We start from the raw sequence: 21,535 nt of genomic DNA on the forward strand, positions 1-21,535 counted from the left end.
CGGCACCGGGGTTTTCCACGGGGGCGAGGGGCTGGTGTCTCCAGGTGACGATGAAATTCTCTCAGTAAGTTAGGATCAAGAATGTCTGCTCTGTTGATCCAGGATTGTTCCTCCGGACCGCACCCCTCCCAGTCGACGAGATATTGTAGGTTTCCGCCCCAGTGTCTGAAACTCAGTATGTTGTGAACTTGATTGTGTTGTGAACTACGCCTCCTCACCGTCAGTGATGATGGGTGCTGGGCCCTTATCACCAACTGCCAACTCCCTCTCCACCTCAGTTGCACTAGCAGCCAGTTTTAACAGGGATACATGAAAAGTGGGTGAAATATGATAATGGTTAGGCAGGATACAACGAAAAGATATAGGGGTTATTTGTCTTTCGATTCTGAATGGACCCACGTACCTGGGACTGAGTTTTCTGCACAGGAGTGAGATCTAAGATCATGGGTGGATAACCAAGAATGCTCACCAGGGCAGTGGGTCTGGTTATGGCGACGAAGGTGATCGGTGAACGCGAAGCGTCGTATGGCTCTTGATAAGTGGGTATGGGCAGAATTCCATGTAATTTCACTGCTGGGAGTTCGGTGGGTTCTCCTGACCAGGGAAATAGTGGTGGTTGAAATCCTAATACACATTGAAATGGGGTTATACCAGTAGCTGCTTTTCTTAATGAGTTTTGAGCGTATTCTGCCCACATAAGAAATCTGCTCCAATCCCCATGATTCTAGTGGCAGTATAGCAAAGAAAGAGTTATTTCCTGGTTCAGACGTTCCGTTTGGCCATTGGACTGTGGGTGATAACCAGAGGATAGGCTGACATTAATATTAAGATTCCTGAAAAATGCTGACCATACCCTGGATGTGAATTATGGTCCCCGGTCAGAAACAATATCTTCTGGCATCCCATAGAAATAAAATACGTGGTTGCATAGTAACTCCACGGTCTCCAGAGCAGTGGGTAGTTTGGTGATAGGTACGAGTCCGCAAGCTTTTGAGAATCTGTTGATTATAGTTAGAAATGGTGGTTTTACCTTGAGAGGGAGGAAGATCTGTAATAAAGTCGATAGCTATGAGGGACCAGGGTCGGTGTGGAATAGGTAATGGTTGTCATAATCCTGCTGGCCGATGGCGTATGTGCTTGTGCATATTACAGAGAGTGCATTTATTGATGACTTTTGTGGAGTTGGTCTGCATAGTGGACCACCAGTAACGGTTCTGGATGAGATCAAGGGTGCCTGTTATGCCTGGATGACTGGAACTGGGGTTAGAATGTATTTGTTGGATCTGTTTCTCTCGCATCGCAGGCGGAACAAAAGTTTTCCCTGCAGGGCAATCCAGAGAAATATGTTGATTAATTAATGCCTGAAAGATCTCGGATTCTACATCCCATATTATGGGAGCCAGGATGAGGGATTCCTTTAGAATAGATTGATCCTTATCCTCCATCAGATTTTCTTTACATAAACGTGTTTCTGGAGCCCGGAATGTACGTGACGGAAAAGTCAAAGCGTGTGAAGAATAATGCTCATCTAGCTTGTCGGGGACTGAGTCTCTTAGCAGAGCAAATATACTCAAGATTTTTTATGATCTGTGAAAACGGTGAATTTGTGCTTAGCTCCCTCCAGCCAGTGTTTCCGGCTTTCATAGCTAGATTCCTCACATTGTAGTTGTGTTCGACCGAATTAAGTTTGCGCGAGAAAAACGCACATGGGTGAAGTTTGGCTGGATCTCCTTGTCTCTGAGAAAGAATTGCCCCGATGCCTGTGTTGGATGCGTCACTCTCTACAATGAAGGGTAAATTGGGATTAGGATGACAGAGAATGGGCGCTGTGGAAAAACGAGTCTAGAGTCTGGCAAAAGCGTGATCTGCTGCATCATTCCATTGAAGTTTTACTTGGCCTCCTCTGACTAGGGTAGTACAGGGTGCCGCTACAATACTAAAGTTTCTGATGAAGCATCTATAGAAATTAGCAAATCCCAGGAATCTCTGTAACTCTTTCAGTGTCTTTGGTTTCGGCCAATTGAGTACTGCATTCACCTTGCTCTCATCCATAGCCACGTCCTCAGTTCAGATCACATATCCTAGGAACGAAATGGAGGTTTTGTGAAATTCACATTTCATTAGTTTAGCATAGAGTTTGTTTTCAATTAATCTTTCCAAAACTGCTTTGACATGTTTGGTATGTTCCTCTAGTGAATCCGAATATATCAAGATATCATCAATGTAAATGATCACCCATTGGTTTAACATATCTCTGAATATCTCGTTGAGAAAAGGCTCGAAACACGGAAGGACTGTTTGCTAGTCCAAGGCATATCGAGATATTCATAGTGCCCATTGGCCGTAGAGAATGCCATTTTCCACTCGTCTCTGCCCCTTATTCTAATGAGATTGTAGGCATTACGCAGATCCAGTAGTGGGTAACAGTACTTCACTGTGATTTCATTTAAAACTGTAATCAATACAAAACCCACCATCCTTCTTCCCCACAAATAAAAAAAAAAGAATCCGGCAGAGGCTGGTGATGTGGAGAGACGTATGAACCCTTTTCTTACCTGTTCTTGAATGTACGTCTTCATAGTTTCGTTTCCTGAGCAACTACTGTGGTGGTCATGGAGGAGTGGCGAACATGAGACTGATTCCTGTGACGCTCCAGGGACAGATGAGTCTTCGCTGAGGCCAGCTTCCAGCCTCCGCTACTGAGACTGCAGCTCTGCACAAGACGTTTGGTCAGCGGAGAAATTAAAATGGTCATGCCCAACTGAGCCTGGTTTCTCTCAAGGTTTTTTTTCTTCACTTTCGCCAATTAGTGAAGTTTTTTCCCTCTCCGCTGTTGCCACTGGCTTGCATGGTTCGGTATCTGAAGAGCTGCGCATCATTGGATTTGCTCTTCAGTGTTTGGACTCTTAGTAGTGATTTTTAAACCACACTGAACTGAGCTAAACTGAACTGAACTTAAACACTAAAAACTGAACTACACTGTTCCAATTTACTATGACCTTTTATGTGAAGCTGTTTTGACACAATCTAAATTGTAAAAGCGCTATACAAATAACAGAGGACAGAGGAAAGATCCCCCCACGAGGGGGCCTTGTGGCAGGTATTTTGTCAATATGCAGGGTTATGGGTATTTCTAAATTTTTATTTTTAAATCAAGAAAAGGGTAGAACTCACCGATAAGGAATTCTGAGGTGGTCGTACGGGGCATTGGGCTTTTGCATGACCAGGTTTGCCGCAGTATAGGCAGAGATTGTGTGCGAAGCGTCTCTCACGCTCTTCAGTGGACAGTTAAGTGCAGCCGATTTGCATGGGCTCATTCACGACATGGAATGAAGAGGATACATTATGTGTGGGAGCGGGTAAACATGCCTGTAGTGGCTTCCGTGTGCGGAGTAAACCGTCCAGATGAATAGAGAGATCAATTAGTTGATCTAGAGACTTTTCATCATCCCGGCAAGCCAGATCGGTTTGTAGTTCAGAGTTAAGAGCCTTTCTATAGAGGATCTTTAAGGGATCGTCTGCCCACCTGGTTTGTGCAGCCAAAGTGCGGAAATGTAGAGCAAACTCAGGTGCGGGTTGATTTCCTTGTCATATAAATCAACAATTCCTCTCCAGCGTTTTTTCCTCCCTCTGGATGATCAAATAATCACAAAATTTTTAAAGAAAATCCTTGAAAAAGTGTTGAAATTGGGAACGGAATCTGGCCAGATGGCGGTGGCCTTTTCAAGGGCTTTTTCGAAAGTAAAGAGCACACGAAAGCGATCTTACTGTGCTCATTGGCGAACATGTGAGGCTGTGATGAACAGTTTGCATTGCAGCAGAAACCCTTTGCATTTAGTTTGGGTCACCGTTAAACTTTTCCGGAAATGGCAGGCGTGGGCTGGCAACATTGAATGCAGTACCTGGTAGAGGATCAGTCGGGAGAGGCATGGTGGGGGTTTATGCGGCTGGAGTAAGATTGTGTCCTTGGAGAGCCTTTATGAGTTCTTCGGTAAGGTGAGTGAGGTGAGAGTTGTTGTTGGTGTGTGGCGAGCACTCGGGCTTGTGCAGTGAGCTCAGTGGTTAAGGCTTGCATGGCTGCTGGATCCATGTTGGGCGAAGTCTTCTGTAACGAAGAGGCTGACACAGAGAGATCCATCTGCTGTATATTTATTAAACTGACAAACCGTTTCAACTGAAATTGGACATGCTACTCAGAGATTAGAGAACTGGCAGGGATCATATACTTTTACATTTAGCCGTTTATTCTGCAGTTGGTTTTCAGGGCATATTATTATCAGACTAGATCAGCCTGTATAACAATAGACTGTGCGTTAAAGCGGGGAAAAAAAACTCATGCATTAACAGAATTATCACGATGGACTCATTCAGTAGCGAACCTGCATTTATGTGAATTACACTTTTCGCTAAAAATACCTTATGACTACCTTTTTTTTTGCTGCCGCCATACTTGCTTGGGTGTGTCGCCCAACACACCTTATCCACTGCTTTTGGCGCTGCTTGTATCTAAACGCAGCCACACCCCCTCACATGACAGCAGGGAAAGGCACAGCCAATCAAATTGTCCATATGTGTAATGGGGACAGGAGGACTCGAGGAGAGAACGTAATTGAACCCTTTCTGCATGTCTAGGTTAACGTTGACAGCACAATTTTTTTAAAGTGGATTAAATTATTGATGGATACATTTCAAAGGTCAGTGGATATTGGTGGGGACGCATCGCCTCTGTCCACCTTAAATCTATGCCCCTGCATCCCAAGCACACACAAACCTCACGCGCCCGCATCAAGCGTGAGTGCGCATAGCCTGAGTGCACTCATGACAAAAAAAGTTTGACCAGAGAAAACTCGAGCCAAGCACAACATAAAGTACAAGACAGAACTAGTGTCTAGACCAGGGGTGGGCAAACTCGGTCCTGGAGGGCCGGTGTCCTACATAGTTTAGCTTCAACTCTAATCAAACACACCTGAACATCCTAATCAGTGTCTTCAAGATCACTAATTATCTATAAGCAGGTGTATTTGATCAGAGTTGGAGCTAAACTGTGCAGGACACCGGCCCTCCAGGACCGAGTTTGCCCACCCCTGGTCTAGACTCTGCCAACTAAACAACTATTGACAAGACCGGAGTGGCACAACACTGACACTCATAAGCAAAATTATATCTTGTAAAACAGGTGCCCTTTAAACCAATGGCTTTTTCCATATTTGATTTCACTTGAACACTTGAAGATATACACTGAATCATCATAAAAATAAAATACATGGCAGCATCTTCTGACCCCATCATACTTTGTGGCATTTTACAATGTAAAAGTAAAGTGTGGCAGCATTTATTTCATGAAAACATTTTATTTTACCTCAGTGTCTCCAGATTACAGTTTGGACTCTTTAGTCCATCAGAGAGAAGCTTCACTCCTGAATCCTGCAGGTCATTGTTACTCAGGTCCAGCTCTCCCAGGACACAGTTTGGGGATTGTAGAACTGAAGACAAACTCTCACAAGAATCCACAGTGAGTTTACACATGGCAAATCTGAGAAATAAAAAACATAAATAAAATTTACAGTGTAATTTTAGCCATTCATCTTATGTAAATAATTCTAATAAATAATTCCATCACAGTGTTTCCCCTACTATTATATTAGGGGGGCGCCACACCCTCCCATGGCTTTCCCTGCCCCCGTTGAAGTCAAGTTAATGTTATTTTCTATATAGCGCCAGATCACAACTTTTTAATAAACAAGCTAAATAATTAAATATGTAATATCTTATTTACACAACAGCATGTCATTTCTGTCTCTACATGGTCACATGATTTCACATTTCTGCTGTCTGAATCGTGCACGGTGGAATTTACACAGCCACTCTCAGCTGTATGGGAATGAGAGTGTGATCGCCACACCTGACAGGAGCAAAGACGCACGTGCGCTCCTGTATAAGTGTCTCATCCAATCTTATGACCTTTTCCAGAAGCTCTGCGAGTCTCCCACAAATTAATACTGGCTCTGTGATCCCCAAAAATGGGTTAAAATACCTGAAAATCATGGTGAGGAAAGTGAATGTTTAAGAGAACAGATCACGAGAAGCACAGTGATGGTCTAAGTATTATATTTCTTAGGTTAAATGAATGGAGCAGTAAAGATATGGCAAGTGCAATGGTTAACTAGCTCTTTCTCTCTCTCTCTCACACACACACACACATTTATTTTTGTCTTAATTAGATTAAATTAGATTAGGCAAATCAGGGCATTGCCCTCTCAGAAATAATTTGTGCCCCCCCAGTTTTCATAAAGGATTAGTTCACTCAAAACTTTTGTAACGCCACGCAGAGGGAGTCCTCGCTCCGCTTCCTCTGTGCTCACTTTCTCTTTGGCCTGTATATCAGTAAGAACTCAAACCATGTTTCCTTGTGAAGTATTGCCAGTTTACCTGCCTTACCAAGAGTTGTTCCAAGTGACTCATGCCTGCAAACCTGTGTATGACCCTGCTTTGATCATGTACGTTCTTTGTCTTTGCCCATTTGATCTGCTTTGGACTGATTGTAGTTACCTTGAACTATTGCCTGCATTATTATGTCTACTGGATTTGCCCATGTATGTCAATTGGTTTGGACTGCTTACATGTTGTCGACACTTTTTGTTTACACGTCTCTGCCTAAGCCCCTTGATAAACTTCCACATATGGATTCTAACACTGTCTCAGCCTCCTTGTTACAAAATACGTCGCCTACCATGAATCCAGTGGAAGTCTCAAGCCTGCAAGCTACTGTTGGTAGGTGTTAAGTTGAATGGCACTGCCGAACAGTGTAAAAACTTTCTCCGTCAAGTGAAAATTTATATGGAGCACCAGGATGAGAGATTTGATTCTGAGGAGATAAAATGCACATTTATGATGACACTGTTAACTTGGAGAGCTATTGACTGGGCTGCAGCAGTTTGGGATTCGGATCCTCAAATAAAATCTTAATTGGAGTATTTTCTCAAACAGATTTGTGAAGTTTTTGAATACCCAGCTGAAGGAAAAGGAGTATCAACCCAATTAGTTAATCTCACGCAAGGAAACCGGACGGCTGTTGATTGTGCGATCGAGTTTAGGACCATTTATGCTCAAAGTGGATGGAATGATGGGGCTTTGTTTCAACGCAGCCGGAATATGGATCTTCACTGAGCTTCACTATGAACTGAGCTGGCCTGTAAAGATGAGTTGTCTTTTCCTGAATTTGTTAAGCTAACCATTAAATTAGACAAGCTCATGAGACAAGCACCTCGACATAGAAATGACACAACAGCACAGAAAACCTGCAATCCAGCCAGGATACATATTGAACACTTCTCTATACTGAGTAAGAAGTAATTCACGTCACCAGTCACCTTTAAAACTGATGTCAGTATTGCTTTAACAGAGATGATTGACTCAGGAACTGCACTTAATATCATCAGCAAACACATCATTGACAAGTATACTATTCCAATTAAAGATTGCATACCACCCATTAAGATTAAGTCCATCAATGATACTTGTATTGGAAGTGGAATTAATCATCATACACAAACTCTCATTCTTCACATCGAGGCTCTGCACCAAGAATCCATAACTCTCTATGTTGTTGATTCCCCCAAATATAAAGTAGTCCTGGGACATCCATGGCTGTATATCCATGATGCAGAAATCTCATGGCATTCAGGAGAATTAACTCGATAGTCCCCATTCTGCCAAAAAAAAAAAAAAAAAGTGCATCCACACAAAGCTCCATCCATGTCTGACAACCAGCATTGAGAGTCCAGAGAAGTGATAGTTATTCCAGAGTGTTACAAGGACTTATCAGAAGTATTTAGCAAAACTAAGGCTACTCACCTTCCTCCACACCATCCCTGGGACTGCACTATCAATTTGCTTCCTAACGCTCTGCCACCCAAGAATAGAGTTTACCATCTTTCTATCACAGAAAACCAAGCCATGTATGATTATATTGATGGTGCTTTGGATTCAGGTCTATTCCGTTCAACCATATCATCAGCGGCAGCAGGGTTCTTCTTCGTTGAAAAAAGTATGGAGGTTTTCGACCATGCATTGATTACAGAGGTTTGAATAATGTCACTGTCAAGTTCCGCTATCCTCTCCCATTAGTGCCCTCTGCCCTTGAACAGCTACATGAAGCCACTATAAACACCAAACTTGATCTAAGAAGTGCCTACAATTTAATAGGAGTCTGTGAAGGTGATGAATGGAAAACTGCATTTATCACCACCAGGGGGCACTATGAATATCAGGAAATGGCCTATGGACTGGCAAACGCTCCGGCTGTCTTTCAGTCATTTATCAATGAGATTTTCAAAAGATCTAATAAATAAGTATGTGGTCGCCTACATTGATGACATATAGTCCAAGAACGAAGCAGATCATGTTAATCATGTCAGGACTGTGCTGTCAAGAATACTGGAAAACCAACTGTACGTTAAGGCAGAAAAATGTGAGTTCCATGTTAAACATACTTCATTCTTAGGCTACCACATCAGTCATAATGGAGTACGAATGGATGAACTCAAGGGCCAAGCAGTCACAGAATGGCCAATACCCACCAAAGTTAAGAAACTTCAGAGATTCTTGGAGTTTGCAAACTTCTACAGAAGGTTCATACAATGAAATTACAGTGCGGTAGCTTCACCCATGATGTCACTAAAAGGAAAACCTAAAAAAATGAAGTCGGAACTGGTCGGATGAAGCTAACCAGGCATTTACGGAGTTAAAGGAAAGATTCACCACGGCTCCCATTTTGAAACATCCTGACCCAAACTCACTATTCATTTTGAAGGTGGGTGCCTCAGATCTGGGCATCGGAGCAGTACTGTCACGGTGGCATGGAACACTAAGTAAACTGTACCCATGTACGTTCTTCTCTAGAAAACTAACCCCAGCAGAGCGCAACTATGATGTGGGAAATAAGGACCTACTTTCAATGAGGGAGGCTATTTTGGAATGGAGACATTGGCTAGAGAGAGCCATTCACCCATTCCAAGTCATCATAGACCATAAAAATCTGGAGTAAATTAAAAGTGCAAAATGCCTAAACCCGAGACAAGCCCGATGGGCCCTGTTCTTTACCAGGTTCCAGTTCATAGTCACGTATAGACCAGGAAGTAGAAACTGCAAAGCAGATGCTCTCTCTTGCTGTCACGACTCTCCCAATAATAATAATATTAACAACACCCATGAATCCATACTCCCCCCTACAGTGGTCTGAAGGATTTGGATTTCTGCCTTCCAATCAGTCTCATCATGGATCAACATTTATCCTTTTCACATGTCCTGTTTCTATATCTTTATTAAATATGATTATTTAAATGAGTATTTAACTTTGAAATGATTTTAACTAATGAATAAGTTAAACAAACTGCTTTATGTTAGAATGTTCAGTGCATTTGCTTGTCTCCGTGTAACTTTTTCAGGAGCCAACAAACTAAGTCAGAGGTCACAGAGACCTTGAGTGGAACTGAGGGCTGAGGACTGGAAGCAACTGTTTCTATTGTTATTTTTATGAGTTAAAACTATCTAAAATGTCTAAAGTTATTTAGCTATTTTTACGGTTAATTATTTTAAAGTGATTCTACTTTTTATTCAAGATAGACTTTGTGTAGTAAGGATGTAACTGCCTGAATGTAGATTATACCGGTTTTTAACCAGTTTTGATAAAGACGGCTGAGAGTACATGCCTTGGATAAGAAATAGATTATACTGTAGTGTGTGTTCTATTTGATTGTGGATCCGTTTCACAGGTCTGGAGTCAGCTCTAAACAGTCTAGTGGATGTCTTACATTTATACTTAGGATATTGTTCAGAATTTTATGCACGACCCCACATGGAAATTTTCCTAGTCTGTGTTTTAACCATTCAGGTTAGAACACCTATATGTGTGACGCAGTTAATGACATTATGTGAGAGTATAATTGTTATTGATTTGTGATTGTAAGTGGCCTAGGAACTCATGTGAGTGTTGAAGCTGGCTTCTGCTGATGAAACTGCAATCTATCTTCAGCAAACTTCATTTATTTATTTGAACATCTGACTCCAGCTCTTCTTCATCTGACAGATTGGTCATTCTGGGTTAAACTGTATACTATCCCTACAGGTCATTGCTCCGGTGTCATGGGACATCATGGAAGAAATACAACATGAAGAACAGAATGAAGCTTCACCTCCCCATTTTCCAAGCAACAAACACTACGTACCACTTAACTTACATCAGAGAGTCATGCAATGGATCTATACATCCATCTGTGCAAGTCATCCAGGCATCTCACGAACAATCCACCTAGTCCACAATTCATTTTGGTGGCCACAGATGAGCAAAGATATTACAAATTTTGTCAAGTCATGCCAAGTCTGCGCCCAATCAAAAACACCCAAAGAATTGCCTTTAGGACTCCTTGAGTCATTGCCCATCCCACCACGACCATGGTCACATCTGTCTATCGATTTCATCACTGACCTACCCCCATCAAATAACTTCACCACCATCCTAGTAACAATCGATCGCTTCTCCAAATCATGCTAACTACTATATATCTCCTTCATTCCATGTATCCCTGCTCAAACCGGTCCACACGGAGGCTGACCCCAGCCAGGAGGCCCCAGAACCACCCCCGCCATTGGACATTGATGGAAACCCGGTGTACAGAGTAAACGTGTTGCTGGACTCGAGAAGAAGGGGGGGGGTCAGCTGCAATATCTGGTGGACTGGGAAGGGTATGGACCAAAGGAGAGATTATGGGTATCTGCCAAGGACATTCTGGACCGTTCTTTCATTAAGGAATTTCATTGAGCCAGGCCCGACCGCCCAGCTCCCAGACCACGGTTGAGCCCACGTCGAGCTCCAGGAGTCGCTCCTAGAGGGGGGTTCTGTAATGCCATGCCAGCAGAGGGAGCCCTCACGTGCATTCTTTTTCTTTGCCCTTTTGATCTGCTTTGGACTGATTGTCGTTACCTTGAACCATTGCCTGCATTATTACTACACCTACTGGATTTGCCCCTGTGTATGTCGATTGGTTTGGACTGCTTACATGTTGCCGACTCTCTGCTTGTTTACATGTTGATGTCTCTGCCTAAGCCCCTTAACAAACTTCCACATATGGATTCAAACACTGTCTCAGTCTCCTAGTTACATTCTGTCATTAATTACTAACAGTCCCGTCATTCCACCCTTCAGAACACACAATATTGTATAATATAAAATAGCAAATCAATTATGAAAACTGTGAAATTAAAGCCAGGCCTATAGTCCAGAGATCTGGTCCTCGTGTCAGGTCAGGTGAACCCGTAAATAGCCTTTAAAATGCACACACGGTGGCGGAGGAGGCACACACTAAACTTACAGGGGAAAAAACTGGCCTAGTGGATGACATGAAGGCGAGCAGCCTAATTCATTTCATGTTTTGGTTAACTAATCAATTAAATACAACTCTCTTGAGCTCTAAAAGAAAAACACAGAAGAAATTTGCCGTTAGATTAATTTTAGCAGAAATGCACCTGCCTGTTATTTTCACATTAGCTTTTTAGTTAGGGGATATGTAGCCTATTAAAAAATGTTTAGTTTACTGCACACAGTCCCACGGTAGTCTGCACTATTATTAATATTTAAATTTATTATATTAATTATTATTAATATTATTAAAATTAAGCTAAAATTGAATGTTTGCTTTCACTTTCAAATCGCTAAAGTGCACTAACATTTGTGAAAAGAAACATCCCATTTATGCAGCAGCAACAGTCAAGTTAGGACATTAAAAATGTATTTTGAGTTTAAAGATGACCTGTCAAGTCAAGTTTACAGTGTTACAAATGAAATAGATATATAGTGCGCGAGTAAGGGGATTTGCCGTGGATCAACCTCTCACATGCGCTGTAGGTGGCTGAAGGATAATCTTTAAAAATGTGTAATACAGGTTATACTGCTATTTGTTCATGAAAAATAAAAAAAATTATATAGCCTATTGAGTGGCATGTTATCCATGCCCAAATGAAACAAATTTTCACGGTAATAAAAATCTTTTTTTAGGTATTTTTCTGGCTACACTAATGTCTTAAAATATAACTAAATATAACTAAGTAAATCTAAGTAACACATGTAGTTACTATTTATTTTAAATAACATTAGATTGCAACATTTAACTTTTTTCTCTCACTGATATTGTTGGGTAAGGCTATATATATATATATATATATATATATATATATATATATATATATATATATATATATATATATATATATATATGTATAGGTTAAACTGATTTGACTAGGCTATATTTATTTACCGTTTATAGAAGTCTAATGCTGTGTTTACACCAGACGTGGAAGATGCATCAAGTGCGAGTGCTTTACATGTTATGTCAATGCGCCTGTCCTGGGGGAAATCCTCCTGCTGACACCGACAACAGTTGATCAAAATGGGCTCGGCTCAGTCAGAAGCACCGCTGAATGCTTCCATCTTCCAGGTTAAGTTTCTCAGACACTGCTTCAAACAAATCAATGCTGTTTTTCAGCCTTTTTAAAGCACATAAACACAATTATTTTCTCAATAAAATCAATGATAGCCATTTAACAACAAAGCTACAGTCACCGGGCAGACAGATGCCCTGCCCATCACGCGAATCCACGTCTGTTCTAAAGTGAATTTGACGCACGAATGAAGCTGATTTTGACCAGCGAATGAAGCGAATAAACTCAAATGTTCCCGCTTAAAGAAATAAGATTCAAACCAATCATTTGGCACTGAAGCCATGATCTGTCTGTGTTTATGAAAATGGTATCGTTGCATAACCTTCATTGATAAAATCAGTAATAGTGCATATTAATATTACTATAAAAAGTATATTACTGCCTTAAATCAGTAACTTTGGCAGCAACACAAAGTAATAATAATAAGTGAATAAATAGCCTGAATGAAAGGAACAAGAGCGACCAAAATCAGTCACCAGGTCTAGTGCCCCCCCTACAGGATTTAAATGCCCCCTCAGTTATGATATCCTGGCGCCGGGCTTGTGAGTAATATTTGAATGGTCCTGCATGTATTTAGGCCTTTTTACATATAACAGCTGAAAGTTCTGTGGTTTTGACAATATTGCAAAGTTACTAAAAGCAGTCTAGAATTATTAGATAAAACTTAATTTATCGTTTAACACGAATATTTAATAGTATAACTTCTTGTAATATACGCATTGCAATAAACAGTGTATAGGTCTATTTCCTTTTAGTAAAGATGTATTAGATTTAAAGGTATGCATTTTAATTTTTATGTATCAAACATACGTTCCTGTAACGGGGAGTCTGAATACGAGGGATCCATTTGCAGTATGTTTATTAAACACAGTTTAATAACAAACAAACCCCCAAGTGTTGGCAGATGAACTCACATAAACAACAGGCATAAAGGATCAAGAAGCAGGCAGAAAACATCCATTGGTCGGTATAACAGGCATGGATCAGGAGCTGACAGCGAGATACGTGAACGAAGAGAGGAGCTAATTGTCTGGGCAGGCAGCGAGTAAAGTAAGGTCAAAAGCAGTCCAGGTCGGCAACAGGAGATCAAACTGAAAACAGGGATAAACGCTCAGTAAAGTCAGCAGGGCAAAATAACACATCGCAATGAAAAGAGCGTGAACGCTGGTTATATGTGTGTGTGATGAGGGTCAGGTGCAGCAATTAGAGGCAGGTACGGGGCTTAAGGGGGATGTAGTGTTAAAAGTCCGGTGAGAGAGACCTCTGCTGGCCAATGAGAGGAATGACTGGGACCGAGTCTGTGACAGCCCCAAGCTTGTTCTTGATTGAGACATGTTGAATTCTTAATTCATCATTTGCAATGTTTCCAAATTGCATTGTTTGTAATTACAATCATTCATTCATTTATTTTCTTTTGTTAGCAATTTTCTTACCAATGTTTATATCTGTGTTTTATTATTTTCTGTGGCAGTTCATTCGCTGTGGAGACCCCTGCTAAATAAGGGAATAAGCTGAAGTCAAATGATTGGATGAATTATTTTCTGTAAAGCTGCTTCTGGCCATGACACGTTTACACCTAAATGGATATAAGAGACGTGTTTAAAGAATTATTTGCAGCATCCTTAATTTATTCTCTTCGGTAAGGCAAGATCCTCTTTTAAGGTTCATATTTAGAGGGAAAATGTGCTCAATGCATTATAAGGCTTGAAGCAGTAGAATCGGTACTCAGTATCAGCCGATCACCATGACAAGAGAATCAGTACTCTGTATCGGCTGTAAAAATCCAAGACTGATGTTAGTAATTAAGTCAGCAAATACACCTTTAGGAAAATTAAGTATACTTAAGTAAAGGTCAAATATAAAAGTATACTTTATTTAGTAAGTATACTTATATGAATATCTTTCTCCCAGAAGCCCAGAAAAATAAACTGCAGTGACAAAAGCTGCACACTTTGTGGATAAAGTTATAAAATAAATGTTCATTTTTAGCTTAACGCTTGTACAGCTAAAATAATTGTTCAGTCATTTACTGCTGTCATTAAAAGAAACAAATTAACACCATGTGTCAGTGTCAGTCTGAACAGTCGCGCCACACCGCACACCCAATCCCCCCAGCCACCATACCTACCCCAAAACCCCCACCCCCCAAAACTGTAGACCTCAATCAGGTGTTTGAACTCAGACCTCAGTGTCTCCAGTTTACAGTTTGGACTCTTCAGTTCATCAGAGAGAAGTTTCACTCCTGAATCCTGCAGGTCATTGTTACTCAGGTCCAGCTCTCTCAGGACACAGTTTGAGGATTGAAGAGCTGAAGATAAACTCTCACAAGAATCCACTGTGAGTTTACACATGACAAATCTGAGAAATAAGAAAACAAATCAAAAATCTAAATTAAATTTTTAGTCATTCGTCTGATGTAAATAATAATTATAATCAATAAATCAATCATTCAGGTGTTTGAACTCAAACCTCAGTATCTCCAGTTTACAGTTTGGGCCCTTCAGTCCTTTAGAGAGAAGCTTCACTCCTGAATCCTGCAGGTCATTGTTACTCAGGTCCAGCTCTCTCAGGACACAGTTTGTGGATTGAAGAGCTGAAGACAAACTCTCACAAGAATCTACAGTGAGTTTACACATGGCAAATCTGAGAAATAAGAAAACAAATCAAAAATTAAAATGTAATTTTAGTCATTAATCTGATGTAAGTAATAATTACAATCAATCAATCAATCAATCAATCAATCAATCAATCAATCATTCAGGTGTTTGAACTCAAACCTCAGTATCTCCAGTTTACAATTTGGGCCCTTCAGTCCATCAGTGAGAAGCTTCACTCCTGAATCCTGCAGGTCATTGTTACTCAGGTCCAGCTCTCTCAGGACACAGTTTGACGATTGTAGAGCTGAAGACAAACTCATACAGGACTGAGCCGTGAGGCTACAGCACTGTAGGCTGTGAGGAAAAAACAGAAATAATGATTTTGCATTTATCTAGCAGGGGTAATTCAGAGTAGAGACAAAAACAATTGAACAACGTGTTTTAGTTTGAGCAAAGGTAAAATCACCATAAGGACTCTGTAAATTGTGAATTTAAGGGAAAATCCAAGGCTGTAAAATAAAAATAAAAGTATTCTTTAGCTAACAATTCACATTTTTGCTTAAAGCCAATATTTCCCTTTCCCTTTTCTAAGCTCATGTAAACAGATTAGAGCTGTCATCACACCATCTATATTTAAACATTTAAATGTGTTAACAGAAACGAGATATTATATTATTGTATTGTGTAAAAAGAAAATCAAAGAATTGAAAAGAATGTCTGAAAATGGAGTAAACATAAGGAGAACAGATATTGTATACAGCAGGAGATCAGTAATACATATTTGATGTGAAAGCACAAATAGTCTGTGCTGTTTCTGCACTGCATGCATATGACTCATGGATTAAAGAAGTGTTGCAAATAGATGTGTGAAATGGGCATAAAGGTATACAGAAAAGTCTTACAGTGCTCTTCTGGTGTTTTTGATCACTGGTATCAGTCTCATCAGTGCTTCATCAGATCCTCTGTATTTCTGCAGTTCAAACTTCTCTTGAGTCTCTTCTGACATCAGGAGCACAAACATCAGACCCGACAACTGAGCAGAGGACAGATTCTGTTCTGTAAGATTTCCAGAGCTCAGACTCTTCTGGAGTTCCTCCACAAAGTTATCTTTCAGTTCATTCAGACAGTGGAAGAGGTTGATGGTCCTCTCTGCTGATTTCTCCTTCTCTATTTTCTTTTTGATATAATCAGCCGTGTCTTTGATGTTCTCAGTTTTGAGCTCCATGCTTGGCAGGAATTCCTTCAGGTCACTCTGATTAGACTCCAGAGAGAGACCCAGCAGGAACCGAAGGAAAAGGTCCAGGTGTCCGTTCTTGCTTTGTAAAGTCTTCTCGACTGCATCCTTATGAAGTTTAAACAGGGTCTTTTTAGAGAGTTTCCATGACAGTTGCTTTTTCCTGGAATCAACAAATAGATTTGCTTTCTTGTTGTTGTAAGTGAAAAACACATAGAGAGCAGCAATGAACTCCTGAACGCTGAGATGTACAAAACTGTAAACCTGTTCCCCTGAAACTGGGTTTTCTTCCTGAAACATTCGAGTACATAATCCAGAGAACAAAGACCCTTCCTTGACATCTAGTCCACACTTCTGCAGATCTGTTTTGTAGAAAATCAGTTTTCCTTCCTGCAGCTGTTTAAGGCCAGTTTACCAAGCTTCAGAACAATGTCATCAAAAGACCAGGTATTGGCTTCTGGTTCAGTATCATTGCTGTATTTTTCTTTCATCTGTTGCTTTTGAGACAGTAAGAAGTTGGTGTACATCTCTGTGAGAGTTGTGGGTGTTTTGTCATTGCTCTCTTGACCCAGCAAACGCTGAAGAACAGTGAGAGAGATCCAGCAGAAGACGGGGATGTGGCACATGATGTACAGACTCCTGGATTTTTTGATGTGGCTGATGATGTTTCCAGCATTCTCGGGACTGCTGTTTTTAATGAAGTACTGCTCCTTCTGCTCATCACTGAATCCTCGCACCTCAGTCACCTGATCAATGTAGTTTTGGGGTATCAGACTGGCTGCTGCTGGTCTGGATGTGATCCAGATGAGGGAAGAGTGTAGCAGCTGTCTCTTTAAGAGATGTGTTACTATCTTACTCACTGTCATTTCCTTATCAACATCTGTAAATCCATTCTCCTCTTTAAAGTTCAATTCAAAGCGATATTCATCCAGTCCATCAAAGATGAACATGACCTTACCTTGTTCTTCAGGAAGAGAGCTCAGTCCTCCACTGCTAAAGAAGAACTTGTTAAGCAGACCTATGAGACTGTACTTTTCTTCTTTAATCAGATTCAATCTACGAAATGGCAGTGGAAATACGAAGACTATTTCCTGATTGTCTTTTCCTTCAGCCCAGTCAAGGATGAATTTGCTGACAGAGACTGTCTTTCCCACTCCTGCGATCCCCAGTGTCAGGATTCTTCTGTTTTGTTCGGTGTCAGGCTGAACTTTAAACATGTCATTACACTTGAGTGGTTTATCCTTGGCTATCTGTTGGTTGTGTTTTGACTCCATCTGTATCACCTCATGGTCATTCTCTCTTCCTCCAGTCTCGTTCTCCACCACATATAGATCAGTGTAAATATCATCCAGGTACTTCTGGCGACCCGTCTGTGAATTACCAATCAATATCTGCTTATAGTCCTCCTTTAAGTTCTTCTTTAGTTCATGGCTGGTGTTTGTGTAATCAACAGGAGGGTATTTACAGTTCTCTGAAGCTGCACCTTCACAAGAGAGAGGAAAAAGTTTTTTTTTTTTTATTAAAGTGAAACATAATTATGTCCTGTGCGTTCCAATACGAAAAAATGTTTTCATCATTTAAATGACGTGACAACCTGTATGGTAACTTGAATGAGCAGGGGTAGTGATTTGACTTAAATCTTATATTGTATTGATGTAAACAAAGTTGATTACTCAGAATAATGCAGGATGTTATAAAAATAATTCTCCAAAATTAAAGTGTCCCTATTACCATTTTTTTAATTACTTCATACTCTGCTGATAATTTACTGTCTCAATGTTTCCTGACCTAACATTTTGTTTAGTATTCTTTTTTTCCACAGGAATGACTGTCTGCAAACAAAACATGCACACAAATATAGAGAAAAAATTATGTATTGTCCCCAGAAAAAAATGCACTTTTATTTGAAGAAGAGAAGGTGCAGGGGCTCAAGCCCTCCAAAGCAAGATACAAGGTCAACTCCAACCCACCACGCAGAAATGTCAGAACAGCTAATTTTTTTTCAGGTTTTATTATTGAGGCATGTTATGGACAAGATAACGCTGAAGATTTGTAATGTTTGCTGTGTTTTATCCTTTCTGAATACAAGTTAGTGAATGTGTCATGGATGGATGATTTCCAACTTCAGACAAACTTTCTTGTTTGTCCACGTTTGGGGCTTCTTTATTGTTGTACAGTTTGACATTATGAACACTAAGATCCTAAAGTCTGACTTGAGAATCATGTTCATGAAGAAGCTACAATCATATAGGATTATTTAAAAAATGCACAGTGTGAGCCGGCTTTACAATGTGTTCTTGTTTCAGTAATGTTTATTTTACAACTTTATCTTTGTTCTTGTGTTCCTTTGCTCAACTCTTATTTTCCATATTTGTTCATTCTATCTGTGCAAATGAGTAATAAATGATTGTTTTTATAGTTGTATTTTTGTGTGCTCCTGGGATTAAGGTCTTCTCTCTTTGTAAAGCATAAATTGTGTAAAAGGCTTGATAGAGATCTTGCAGTTGGACTATGATTCTGCTAATGCTCAATTATTTCAACAGATATGCAGACTCCTAATGACTGAAAATGAGGGAACACTACCGAAATCCAATTCTTAAATAAACTTTAATGAGAGTAGTATTCATTCATTTTCTTTTCGGCTTAGTCCCTTTATTAATCTATGGTCGCCACAGCGGAATGAACTGCCAACTTATCCAGCACATGTTTTACGCAGCGGCAGCGGATGCCCTTCCAGCTGCAACCCATCACTGGGAAACATCCATATACACTCATACACAACGGACAATTTACGGACAGTGTGAGCTGACTTTACAATGTGTTCCTGTTTCAGAAATGTTTGTTTTACAACTTATTCTAAGCTGCTTCGTTCTTGTTTTTCTTTGTTCATTAACATAGTTATGTCTTGTGCTTCCCATTTCAAAAAAGAACAATTGCACATATAAATAAAGTAACAAATTCAGATGAACAAAGGCAAACAATATATTCACATACATTAGTTACATACATAATGTTAAATATATTTAAATTTATTGCTCAGAAGCTGTGCAATACATGTTATGACAATACATCTGAGTCAAAAATCATTGCTAGGACAGGGTTTTAACATGAAAGATTTGACAAGGACATTAAACAATACCTTGCTTCTGTGTATTCTCCAGCTCTTCAGCCAATTCATTCTGCTTTATTTTCTTCAGGATGTCCACTGTGATCTTTACAGCTCTTTCTGGTCCAAAACATGACACCAACTTATCCACTGTCTTCAACCTGTCTGCATTCTCCATTTCTGCTTTTGAAATCCCTCTATGGTAATTCACTAAGCACCACTGAAACTTCTTTAGTTCAGCTTCTAACAGTCCATCCAGTGAGTTGTCGAGCAGCTGTTTAACATTCGCCATGGTGAATTACCTATTTACAGCTACATGACAAGAGTAACAACATCTGAATTAGTTTCACAATTAACATATGGTCCTAAGCATTTATTTATTATTTAAATAATGAAATTACCATGTGAGTAGAAACTTGACATTTCAAAAAAGCTGCATTTTGAAAATTGATTGTCCCTATTTTAAGGGGCTCTTACTAACCAGGAGTAATGTAGTTGTTTGTTTGTCTACCTAACTTGTGTCTTGAGCAGAAGCTCTGTAACTCTTCTTCCTGTATCATACCACAGAAGTGTTTATTTAGATGTTCAACTGGTTAAACACAACCATTTTAGTAAACTAATACAATCAGTTTTAGAAAAGACTTCAGATGACAGGTGAGACCGGTGAAGAACCACACACATATGTCCACTGTTAAAAGACCCTGGCATATTACTTAATTTGAGTAAAAATACCCATCAATCTGGCGGTACCCTGAAAGGGACATTTCTGTACCTTTAGAGTAGATCTTATAATTCATACAAGGTACAAAATAAGGACCTACCATGGACCTTTAAAGGTACAGTTATATTTATACCTTATTGGTACATTTTTATCTGACGGTGTTGTAGAATTATTGCAAAAAAAAAAACGTTAACACTGAAAAAAACATGACGACTAATATAATATAACAGCTTTTGGGATGTAGTTGTACATGCTCATAATCCTCTGAATCAAATGTTATTTTTATTGTGACACACATGGCAACCTAGACCTCAGTTTATGCTGTTTAATGCAGACATGGGAAAAGGACTAGATAATCATTGCAGCAGCTCGAGAATGTACCCAGATAGCAAGAATTATTGCCCAGATTTGTTTTAAAGCTGGTAGAGCAGGCATTCATCCGGCACTGGCTAACAGCATGTGGGCTAAACGTTACCCAGGTTTGGCAGAGGTGGCACTGTCTTTAAGGCAGCATGCAAGACATGGACCAGATGTTAAAAATTCATATGTGGGCCATGTAAGTTTGGCCTATCTTGACCCACTTTTAAAATACATTTCAATTATTTTTTGCGTAAAGAAATATTTTGGTGCACAAAGTCATTTCCATCTTCCTGTTTGCATTTTCTAATGCCTTCATTTTAATCCAGGAAACAATCCAGATTTATTAATCTATTGTTTTTTTGATGTTGCAAAATAACTGAATTTAACCTACATTGCATATATTTTATTAACTAAATTATTAGTTTAAAAATATATTATTATTAACCATGTCAAACCATTACCATTATTAATGTGCCTAAAGGGCAATGCCTCATGGGTTTATCAATTTTACTGCAGTCGTGACACACCAAATCTGGCATCCAGACAATAGCTAAACATTGGGCCATAGCTGGCCCAGTTCAGGGCAAGTTATAGGTAATTAACTTGACTGAGATCAGATATGGTCCATGTTTGGCACTTATATGGAAGCTATACTTGGTCCAGTGATGTACTGTAATTCACTGTGGCATGTGGGCCAAGCAAAACCTGATTGTGTGGGCCAGAGCTGGGCAAGAGAAATGTTGCTATGTGGGTACATATCATCCACCAAGTGCATGCAGTCATTTCAAAACCTTGATAATGGAGCAGTTGGTTGGAAAATATGAATACATTTCAGCTTCCTGAAGTCAATGGGTGCACAGGCAATCTGATGCTTTTTAAAGTGTACAGCTAACACTGCTCCTAACCCTACCCCTCACAGTGACGTCATGAGTGGATGATTAATGGATATTAATGAATGTGTACAATCCATCCAAGTACTGAAAATGAATCAGACTTGCAAGACATATATCCAGCGTTTGATC

At 40.0% G+C, this 21,535-nt stretch overlaps 1 protein-coding gene across 1 annotated transcript in view; it reads right to left on the bottom strand.

Annotated features, from left to right (window-relative positions):
• Positions 1-21,535, bottom strand: part of LOC130222861 (NACHT, LRR and PYD domains-containing protein 12-like) — a 66,992-nt gene that overhangs the window by 29,807 nt on the left and 15,650 nt on the right. The window contains 7 exon segments of the mRNA XM_056455428.1: positions 5,360-5,533; positions 14,680-14,853; positions 14,965-15,138; positions 15,273-15,446; positions 15,995-16,730; positions 16,733-17,809; positions 19,466-19,744. Coding sequence (XP_056311403.1) covers positions 5,360-5,533; positions 14,680-14,853; positions 14,965-15,138; positions 15,273-15,446; positions 15,995-16,730; positions 16,733-17,809; positions 19,466-19,724 — 2,768 coding nt within the window. The 5' untranslated portion in view covers positions 19,725-19,744.

The sequence above is a fragment of the Danio aesculapii genome, chromosome 4 (assembly GCF_903798145.1).
Source record: "Danio aesculapii chromosome 4, fDanAes4.1, whole genome shotgun sequence".
NCBI classification, from domain to species: domain Eukaryota; kingdom Metazoa; phylum Chordata; class Actinopteri; order Cypriniformes; family Danionidae; genus Danio; species Danio aesculapii.